This window comes from Centruroides sculpturatus, unplaced genomic scaffold (assembly GCF_000671375.1).
Source record: "Centruroides sculpturatus isolate CEXI.00-Female unplaced genomic scaffold, Cexi_2.0 scaffold1031, whole genome shotgun sequence".
In the NCBI taxonomy this organism is placed as follows: domain Eukaryota; kingdom Metazoa; phylum Arthropoda; class Arachnida; order Scorpiones; family Buthidae; genus Centruroides; species Centruroides sculpturatus.
The window spans coordinates 1-10,008 of NW_019385211.1; the positions used below are offsets into that span (position 1 = coordinate 1).

The following is a 10,008-nucleotide window of genomic DNA, read 5'->3' on the forward strand; positions in this document are numbered from 1 at the left end:
AAAGTCCAAAAGATACTTAAAGTTCTCTTTTAAACTAGCAAGTTAAAATTACTCAGTTTTTCCCGATTTCAAAGAAACAAAAAACACTCAAGTGGAAAGAATTGAAGTTAACAATCATTTACTTTATTAAACCTTTTCACCATATGCATTTCACTTTACAGCCTCTTCAGTGGTTATTTCGTTTAACCTATCCCAGCATGCATCTATGTTGACTCCCGTATTCAAATTAATAGTATTTGCATAATCTTTAATACAATAGTGTTCCACAATGCGTCTTATAAATAAATTCTCTATATTATACAATGTTTTTATGTTATTACGATTAATAGTATAGGTGTTATTACTACAATGTTTATTCCAGGGAGATTCTATTCTTTTCAATCGTATTGCCGCTTCGTGCTCTTTCAATCTTATTCCGGGTTTTCTTCCTTTCTCGCCGATGTAAACCTTCTTATCTGTGCAAGTGCATTGTACTTTATAAATGACTCTGGCCACATCCAAAGGATTCTTCTGAATTGTAGAACTTCCTTTGTTTATAAAATAAATACTTTTACTAAAAGTATTTATTTTATACCTTTGGATGTGGCCAGAGTCATTTATAAAGTACAATGCACATGCACAGATAAGAAGGTTTACATCGGCGAGAAAGGAAGAAAACCCGGAATAAGATTGAAAGAGCATGAAACGGCAATACGATTGAAAAGAATAGAATCTCCCTGGAATAAACATTGTAGTAATAACACCTATACTATTAATTGTAATAACATAAAAATATTGTATAATATAGAGAATTTATTTATAAGACGCATTGTGGAACACTATTGTATTAAAGATTATGCAAATACTATTAATTTAAATACGGGAGTCAACACAGATGCATGCTGGGATAGGTTAAACGAAATAACCACTGAAGAGGCTGTAAAGTGAAATGCATATGGTGAAAAAGTTTAATAAAGTAAATGATTGTTAACTTCAATTCTTTCCACTTGAGTGTTTTTCGTTTCTTTGAAATCGGGAAAACTGAGTAATTTTTAACTTAAAGTTCTCTTTTAAACTAGCATCTTTTGGACTTTTTAATTTTTTTAAATTTATAAAATAAAAGCAATTGGTTGGTTATTTATTTTTTTATACATTGTAATATTTATTTTTTTATCCAAGGTTAAAAGAACGCACTTACTCTTTATGGGGTTACTTGTCCAATCATCTTTCGGAATTTTTAAATCCCTTATACAAACGGGATTCGGAACTGAAGGGACCGATGAGACCCTGTCTGGCTCCTCAGGCCATGAAGTACGTAAAAGAAAATTATCAAAATTAATACGGGATTAAAGGTTATATTTATTTTAAACTGTTTTTTATAAGATTTTGGAGAGGAATGTATAACAGGTTTGAAAACGGTGTTCATCCCAGAGAACCATTGAGTGACATGCTAGTGGCCACCAAAGATCACATCACCAGTCTCGAAGATCACATACAGTTTTTACAGAAGGTAATCATCGGCGTTTCCCATAGGTTCTGCCAGGAAAATTGCAATTTATCGCTTGTTCTTCTATTTCAGCGATTCAATCAACTGAAAGAGATGCTGGGACAGCCCCCCACCCCTTCCGGAGACATGCCTTCGGTCGACGGCGAGCTTCTGGACGAAGTCGACAGTTTTGTCATGGTCACCACGCCCCAATTAAATTCCGGAGGTACTTCGAGTATTCAAAGTAGTCAAAGCAGTGCACAAGATTCCGGATATAGCGACTTGGAAATACAGGAAATGCTACAGGACGGAAGTAAACATTGCGCATTTCTTTTTGTCAGCATGTTCTATATGCAAAGAAGAAAAATTCCTTCGCGTTCTAATATTAAACGTAGAGAAGAGGAACTCGGTATTACGGGGTCGGATGACACTCAAATTGGGCAATTACAAAACACAAAACCATCAATGATTTTAAGACGGCACTGCGGAAAATGGTGGGAACGGGTGGATTTAGGGAGAACACGCTCGAGGATGAAAAGCCGCGAGAACCGGGCACTTCATGTGTTTCGTCTAAATGATGTAAATATTAATTATGGTCCAGAAAAATAACAAGAAATGTATGGAGTGCCACTCCCCTTCCAATTCATATATTTTTTTTCTTGATTTCCGGCTCGTCCTCCTCTTTGTATCCGTTCGGAGGGTCAAATTCGCCTAGATGAATAGTAAGACGCATCCCGCCGCGGTTTTAAAGGATTATCTGAAGCAGAATACGCGCACCTTTTTTAGAAGGTTGGTCATGGTGGTACGGCAGCCACCATTTTCTGGCATAGATCATCCCGATATCAGTCGATGGGAGTTTAGTAGTAGACGGGGTGGTCTGTCTGGAAAAGGCAGGTGTGCATGGGGAGAAGAGACTGAGGCAGAAATTCCGTGTTTTGCAGGACTGTCAGAAGACAAGCGAGACCTTTCAGCCTTTCGACAGCTGGACGAAGAACTGAAGTCAGTGGCCGTCAACTGGAAGACGTTGCGCAACATCAAAGAGTGTTCATGTTCCACACCCTTCGACCACTTCGGTAGAAAGGTGAGTGCTTTTTGCTTTCCTCAGATCTGCGAGGAGTGATTAAATCCTCTGCCCTTAGTTCCACTGCTGGAGTTGCGGAGAAGTCTTCTGTGTGCGGTGCATCGACAAACAGATCCCTCTGGCTGGCCACCACGTCAAGAGACCCGTTCCTGTCTGTCGCCACTGCTACAAGAAGTTAACCAGGACTAATTCCATCGAGTCGTAATCGGCTTATTATTGTTCGTGTCGGTCATTGGTGGCAAAAAAACCATCATTGTTTGTTGGTAGAGAATTATTTTCGACGGGCAGGAAGAATTGGCCAGGCACAAAGTGAAAACACCCGAAATTGTAAATAGTGTAATTGCCTGGGTTTATTCTGTATATTCGAATCCTACTTAATGCTGTAAACTACGAATTTCCTCTCCGTGGGTCACATTTCCGTGTAAAAGTTGAGATTAAAGCCAATAAAAGAGGGGAAGTGCAGTTTTTGCCCTCCCTCCACCTAAAAAAAAAAAAGGACCACTTTTACCAGGTAAAATAAACTCTTTATTGATACACATTCAGTCAGATTCGGCTTCCTCTTCCTCTTCACCCAGGTTGGGCTTGATGAGTTTCCATTCCTCTGCTCGCTTAAGCGCCTCCTCGGCCAACTTCTTCACCCGGGGTTCCACGTCATCCACCACAGGTTGGGTCAGGGCCATCAAAAGTTCCAGCAGGTTGGTCTCGATCACCCGCTCAGCCGTTTGTCTGCTGGCCGATATCAGGTTGCCCACCAGCACCACGCCCCTGTGCACCAGCTCCTTGTCCTGGCTGGCCACCAGCTTGCAGGCAATCTGGTGCCAGGAGTTTGTCTGAAATAGCAGAGAGAGCAGTCCATTAAGCCCGGTACTGGCGCCTGTGAAAATTATCCTACCATTGAGACTTATTTTGTCTGCCTATTGTTAATAAGAGTGGGAAAAATGGCACCCCCGGGGACACTTGGTTACATGGATTAAACTTTGCTTACCATCTTCTCGCAAATAAAAAGAATTTGGATAAAGTATGCGGAGCCAGCATTAGTTCTAAATTATGCTGCTAAGACCAATGGCGGCCACTGGTTTTGTGTCGGTTTCATTTACGGTTGGTGGTGAGAAAACGGATGGACAATCCACTATATATTTTGCTAATATATGGTGGATTGTCTGTCATAAAACGAAATGCGGTGAATGTAATTTGAAATATAATTGTAAGCAAAGCTTAAATAGATATTTTAAAGCCAAGCATATAAAGGACTATGACAGTGATGATAAATATCTAATGTCATACAAAAGAGGAAATATTGCCACTCTTGGGTGAGAGACACGATATTACTATATCTAATTATAATCGGACATTTCATTCACTCAGTGATTTTAAGGAATGGAAAAAGAAATGCAAGATGGAAAATACCATTAAGTACAATTTAATGTTTGATTTAGAAACAAACGTTAAGCCTAATAGTTCTATATATTATAACTCATAGATCTGGTTATTTCATAAGGGAAAATGTATTCATCATTTTAAAATACAAGGAAGCAAAAAGATTGGCTGTGAGCGAGAGGAGGTTTTAGTCTGGAACTCTGTCTTTTCTCTATAACTACCCAAAATAATGTTATGCAACCATATTATTGTGTGGATATGTCGTGAGTAACAAATTTATAATTAATGCAAACAATAGAGAGGTTGACATTATCATCAGATATTGAATGCAGGCACCCAGCAAGTCTAGAAGGTTCACAATGGTGTTTGCTACATCTAGCATAGTGAGTAGAAGTTCAGTTTAAACTTCTTCATTTTTCTGTGTTTGGGGTTAAAATTATGACTACAATATTATTCATAAATGTTTAAGTAAAGAAACACATGATTTTAATCCAGAAATTATTCAATTTTTTGCAAGTGATGTGAAGTGCCTATAGAATTTAAGCGTCATAATTCTGTAGGAGTAGGTTTGTTCTTCCACAGCATCTACCATCAACAGCGTAATACATTTGTAAATTTTCTAAAAATAATTTCCCAAGCTGCTTTCGGATTTACATAAGCCACTACTTCCCTCAAGAAAAGTATGTCATGAGAAATATCGTACAGGAAGAGACACGATGCTAATTAAAGTCAAAAGTAATTATTTAGTGTTTTTATCGTTGCGACTAGGTGCATAGACAGACACTGGGCATTTCTACAGGCCGATAAATGTTTCGGTCATAAGCCCCTCATCTGTTGGCTACATAATAAAACATATCATGAATTTTAGTGTTATTAAATATCCTATAAATACTTTAAACTATTTTAATTTGTTTATTTACCTTTGCTGGTAACATTCATTGTTGTTAAATATTTCTGCCATTTTTCAATAAATCCCATGAGTTTGGAGTTCAAACATCAAATGTGTACTTCTGCTTGCCGTACAAATTTAACATTTGAACATTGGCCACAAATTCTCTAATAGTAGCACTTCTCTCAGTGAGAAAACATTAAAAATAAAACATAGGGAAACTAAAAATTGAATTATGATGAATATCAAATTTTAAGTAAATGTCTATTCATAAATTTAATATATTCTCATAATTTGTAATTACAAACAGAAAATGCAAGTGTTGTACCAGTATGTGACGAATGGTACCGTTTCAACTTTTTCTGTGACTATATTCTAAACCACACTGGCTACATGCCATTTTATTTAATGTATAATGAGTTGGACAACATCAATGGTATGATAAACATACTATTTTATTCTTTGGATCAGGCCAAAGGACTCCTAACTACCATCCAAATCTGACACAAATCCAGTTGCCACTGATGGCATAATTTAGAATTAATATTCACTCTGGAGCCAGACTCGTTGTGGTAAGCCAGCTGCGTGTATTTATGGCAGAAGTGGAAAATTTCCACTCTGTATTCAGGCCACAAAGTTTTTTGTTTTGTCAACAGTTTCCACGCCCTAGTACCAGCTTAGCTTTAAAACCAGAAAAGAAACGAGATATTGCTGGTCGTTCCATGACGCGTTACTTCCATTTTCAAATGGAATGGCCGCTGGAAAGGCAGGTAGAGAGAGGACGCCCAATCGGGCACATCCGTATTCTCTTCTCTTAAGGTGCAACTATGCAGACACCAGCAAGTGAGAATAGGTGATGACATTTCTTGCTCTCATTAAGTACAGTCAGCGAATGGGAGAAAGTGGTATCAAACTGGTCTTAGAGAAGTGTGAATTATTGCAACATATGAAAGTAAACATCAAATGGCTCAACTAAAATGCATACTACTAGCAAAGAAAATGCTTTTGTTATTAGGCTTTCATCATAATGAATACATTTAAAAAATGAAAGCACTGTGTTCTTTATCCTTTTCCTGTTTTCGGAGAAAAAGAAATTTATTATAATTTGTTAATAAAACATTTTTGTTAACTATAGATTTATAAAGTAACGTTTTCAGAGCCTGTATACAGTAAATGAAAGATATAAGAAGCTATTGTCTACTTGTGTCAATGTGCATGTGCAGTATTTAGTGAGAAGAGGTGAGATGTGATAAATATCGAACCCTGTCAGATTTGCCAGAACCAGAAATTCACTCTTGCTGACCAGATTTCTTGCTTCTCACACGTGCACGGTTTTTCTTTGCCAGAACTATATCACTGGCTATTAGATTCATTTCTGTATAGTCACACCCTTGCGGCCAAGTAACAACTGCAAACTCCACCTCTGCAGGCCAGAATGTCATTCTGGTTAGTTAAAAGAAAAATTAAACAAGGACACCAGAATACCTAGTCCACGGTAATTTAAGAACAGTTCTACCCTAGTACAAGGACTTACGTCGAAGACTCTCTTGCACGATTTCTTGCTGATGGATGTCAACATAGCCAGTGCCCCTGCTGCCGCCTTGGCTGTGTCCAGATCGTCATCTTCGCACAACAGCACCAGGTACTTGACCCTGTCATTGGGAAACTCGTACTGTCTGCGCACCTGAAAGAGAATCATCACCAGTCATCTGCTTTCTGCTGGATTCTATTCATTAACCTTAGGGAAGGGGCTCTTACCTCCGGATGGGTGATGAGATTGGCAGTACACTGGACTGCCGCCCGCTTCAGTTCCTCGTGAGTCTCGTACATGTACTGGTCGACTTCGGACATCCCGTGGTCTTTGACAATCTGATTCCTTGTCCGAAGAAAAAGGGGGACAGGTGAGAAGTCGGACAACAGTGGTAACTAAAACGGGAGAACTCCCCTTACCTGACATCTTCATCCGCTTGAGCCAGATTGGTCAGGGCCAACAGGGCTTCGAAGTTCTGCAGGCCAGAGCACTCTGGGTTGAGAAGGTCCCTGAGAGGTCTCACCACTTCCAAACACTGTTTTTCGAAAGAAAAATTATTAAGGCCAAGATTCCACTGGCATAAAAACCTTGACTATGATAGTTTACGCCAGAGCGGGTGGTAAAGCCAGTCAATGCCAATACATCTGTAAAACAGTATAGTCTATGCATTGCGAAAATTGGTGGGAAATGAGCTTTCGTGTACATTCTCATGGCTACTTGGAAAAGACCTAGAATGGATACTTTTGGATGTTTTCCCAATCTATTCTATGTATCTACAACAAGAGGATGTCTAAAACCAGTTATGGACAGCCATAGGAAAATCCTTCAATTTAGATGAGTATATAATAATAGATACTATATTGTACTTATACGCTTAATAAAATTAATATATGAATTGTAAAGATATTATTTTTACTACATTTGTAATCATAGTACAGAAAAAAATGGGAGAACATAATTATTGTCCTCATATCGATATAAGGTCAATAATTATCCACTGCCATCCGAGCACAAAGGCAAATATGTCAAGTGATTAAAATTATTTACAGCTGGGGTTGAGGCTTTTTACAGCACTAGTCTTGGCCTATACAAAAATTACGGTAAAAAGTCTCTAGTATATTTTTTCCACCAAGTTAGTAGTGTATGTTCCGATTTGCTTTCCTGAAGAAGACATTTTGGTTCATCGTTCTGGAGAGAGGGTCCGAAATAAAGGATTTTGAAATTATAACCAAGAAGGGCTGGATCCAAGCAAAGTAGTTCAGTTATTGCCTGCCCGTTGTCCACTTGATGTCACATCCTTCCAAGGAAAGTAGGCGGTCTGTTTGATGAGCCGGATCCAAGAAATTTGGTGTTTCGTGCACGTTTGAAAATTGGCCAGAAAGGAACGCATGCTGTAGGCCACAGTCTCAATTACTCTGGGATTACAAAACAGCCGTTCGATAGGTTTTCGTAAAGTAACAATATAAATTATTTTATTAAAATTTATAAATTTATTTGGTACTTGATTTTGTTACTATTTTGACAATGCAAGTCTTCATCGTCACTATGAAAAACTACCGAATGATAGTTTGTAGAGAGTAGATGAAATGTTAGTCGGTTCCATAGAACTATGTCACAAGTGATTACATCAGTGACAGTAAAAGTTGCCTAATATGTGGAGGTCTTAAAAGTTAAGACGTTTTCTTGGGGTTAATGCATTAAAAAGAGGAAAGTCTTACCCTCTGGCCGGGAAAAGCCACTTGGGGATTAATGGTGATGCCGATCCTGGCCAGTGCCTGGGCGGCCTCCTTCTTCCCCGTCTGGGTTCCTTCCAGGGCCAAACTCAGCAGAGCCTGCGGAAGAGAAGGAGCAATTGAGGATTCGGACTAGGAAAGAGCCAAGCAAGAAGAAGAACCCACCTTGGTTCCACCCTGCTGCACAACCAGGCCTCGCAACTCCTTAAATTCGCAGATGGCATTGAACACCCTGAAGCAAAAAGGACAGGAGTCATATGCAGTTCTGGGGCCGAGATTCTCCCTTCTAGGTCTTACCTGGAAATCATTTCTCGGCTGCTCTTGCTCTCTGTCTTGGACAGACTGACCAGAGCTGCAGTCGCTCCCGACTGTGCCAACACCCGTATTCTTCTCTCCACGTGTTCTCGGGCATCCTGCACAATTTATTACATAATCAAACCCAGGCAAGTTTGGGGTGCTTTCTTCCGGTTAGAAACATCCTTGGGCACGAAAGCCAAGCATATTAATCCCGCCACTGGCAAATCCTTTAGTGCCACCCCATCTTGAAATATTCCGGGCACCAAGCCAGACCAACAGACGAGTAAAGTCCTATTAGTGGGTGAAACTGAAATTTTGGCAGGCAGGCAAATTGAAAGGGAAATGTTCAAATTAATTGCCGTCATTGTTCCTTCTAGTCTAGGCTCGAAACATGTCAAGCGGGATGGCAGTAAAAACGGACGAACGCCCAGCGTTGGGCCCATCTTGCACTATGACCAACAGACTATCAAATTAGTCAAATGAAACTTCATATTTCTAACTTTGAAAGGTTTTCCCTCCTACCCCATTTCTTCTGCCAATGCTTACATTTTATATGGGAATGCACCTGATGTTAGTGTAAACATTATTGACGTAAATGAAAAAAGATAGCAAAATCTAGACTTTTTGGAGGAATCTATCTTTTTTCATTTATTTCATTAATGTTCACAAGAAAGAATTGCTTAACGCAATTCTTTCTTGTGAACATTAATGAAATAAATGAAAAAAGAGTTTTACCAAAAAAAGTTTTACCAAGAAAGAATTGCTTAACGCAATTCTTTCTTGGTAAAACTTTTTTGTGTGTCAGAAGTGTTTGTTTGGATATCAATTGTCTTTGTTTAATAATTGTATTATTACATCGAGACGAGACATAAGATAATGACGTATAATTTGGTCAGCACTTGGCCACCAACTGCTGATACGCCGTTTAGAAAAATTGTTACATATTAACTTGCATAATTTTAAGCTTTTGTTATTCTGAGTAACATTTTGAATAAAATTTATTTGACAATATCAAAAGCGCTCAGCAACTAAATAAAGATAAACAAAACACCTTTTTTGCCGAGAAATATAATTTTTAAACAACAAACGTTTTCAGCCTAATTAATAGGCCATCTTCAGGTTGAAAAATACAACGGAACGTAAATGTTCCATGAATAGAACATAAAAATTTAAATCAAAAATTTTTTACAAGAGAAAATAACGGAAGAATATTTAAAAATTAAAATAAAACACTAAAACAAAAATAACATAAATCTTCAATGTATTAATTCTGGTCGGAGCTTGTAGTATATTTCTTAACCAAATATTTCCATGCCGAAGGCAGGCTCTCGGAATCCCTCGCATTTAAACAGCCTTCTCTTATCTTACTTCTGTATATTTCTATTTTTTCTGCCGTCATTGCTAGAGTTGGGGAAGACAGAGGTTTGATGATTGTTGCCTCGTCCCATTTCACCTCAGATCCTTGTGCTTGCGCCATTTGTGACAAAACCGTTGAATTAGACGCTTTTCTTATGGCATATCTATGTTCCTTGAGCCTTACTCCCAAGCTTCTGGTGGTGACGCCGATATAATCTTTTTTAACGTCCAGTTGTAAGTTTTCATAAGGAATCTTATACACCCCTGCTCTCTCCTCCG

At 38.6% G+C, this 10,008-nt stretch overlaps 2 protein-coding genes across 4 annotated transcripts in view; one reads left to right on the forward strand and one right to left on the reverse strand.

Moving 5' to 3' along the window:
- Positions 1–1,157: 1,157 nt before the first annotated feature.
- Positions 1,158–2,848, forward strand: LOC111636192 (myotubularin-related protein 6-like). Of its 3 annotated transcripts, none has more exons than XM_023381388.1 (5): positions 1,158–1,290; positions 1,363–1,489; positions 1,559–1,778; positions 2,407–2,546; positions 2,605–2,848. In XM_023381388.1, the coding sequence occupies exons 1-5, from the start codon at positions 1,259–1,261 to the stop codon at positions 2,749–2,751; spliced, it is 666 nt and encodes a 221-aa protein (XP_023237156.1). In that variant the 5' UTR covers positions 1,158–1,258; the 3' UTR covers positions 2,752–2,848. The 3 variants fall into 3 exon arrangements, with proteins under 3 accessions (XP_023237156.1, XP_023237157.1, XP_023237155.1); XM_023381389.1 differs by having other exon boundaries at positions 1,559–1,691; XM_023381387.1 differs by lacking the exons at positions 2,407–2,546; positions 2,605–2,848 and having other exon boundaries at positions 1,559–2,177.
- Positions 2,849–3,000: 152 nt separating this feature from the next.
- The window catches only part of LOC111636191 (protein unc-45 homolog B-like), a 67,490-nt gene continuing 60,482 nt past the window's right edge, over positions 3,001–10,008 (reverse strand). Inside the window, exons 15-21 of the mRNA XM_023381386.1 lie at positions 8,374–8,489; positions 8,242–8,308; positions 8,062–8,175; positions 6,763–6,878; positions 6,571–6,688; positions 6,347–6,496; positions 3,001–3,376 (exon numbers count right to left, since the gene is read on the reverse strand). Of these exons, the coding sequence (XP_023237154.1) occupies positions 3,086–3,376; positions 6,347–6,496; positions 6,571–6,688; positions 6,763–6,878; positions 8,062–8,175; positions 8,242–8,308; positions 8,374–8,489 (972 nt within the window). The 3' untranslated portion in view covers positions 3,001–3,085. The remainder of the gene's footprint in view (positions 3,377–6,346; positions 6,497–6,570; positions 6,689–6,762; positions 6,879–8,061; positions 8,176–8,241; positions 8,309–8,373; positions 8,490–10,008) is intronic.

Bases quoted from the DNA above. Each gene is read 5' to 3' on its own strand.
- LOC111636192 (XM_023381387.1), top strand. From the start codon at position 1,259: ATGAGACCCTGTCTGGCTCCTCAGGCCATGAA. The intron at 1,291-1,362 runs GTACGTAAAAGA...GTTTTTTATAAG, and splicing joins CTGGCTCCTCAGGCCATGAA to ATTTTGGAGAGGAATGTATA. The intron at 1,490-1,558 runs GTAATCATCGGC...CTTCTATTTCAG, and splicing joins ACATACAGTTTTTACAGAAG to CGATTCAATCAACTGAAAGA.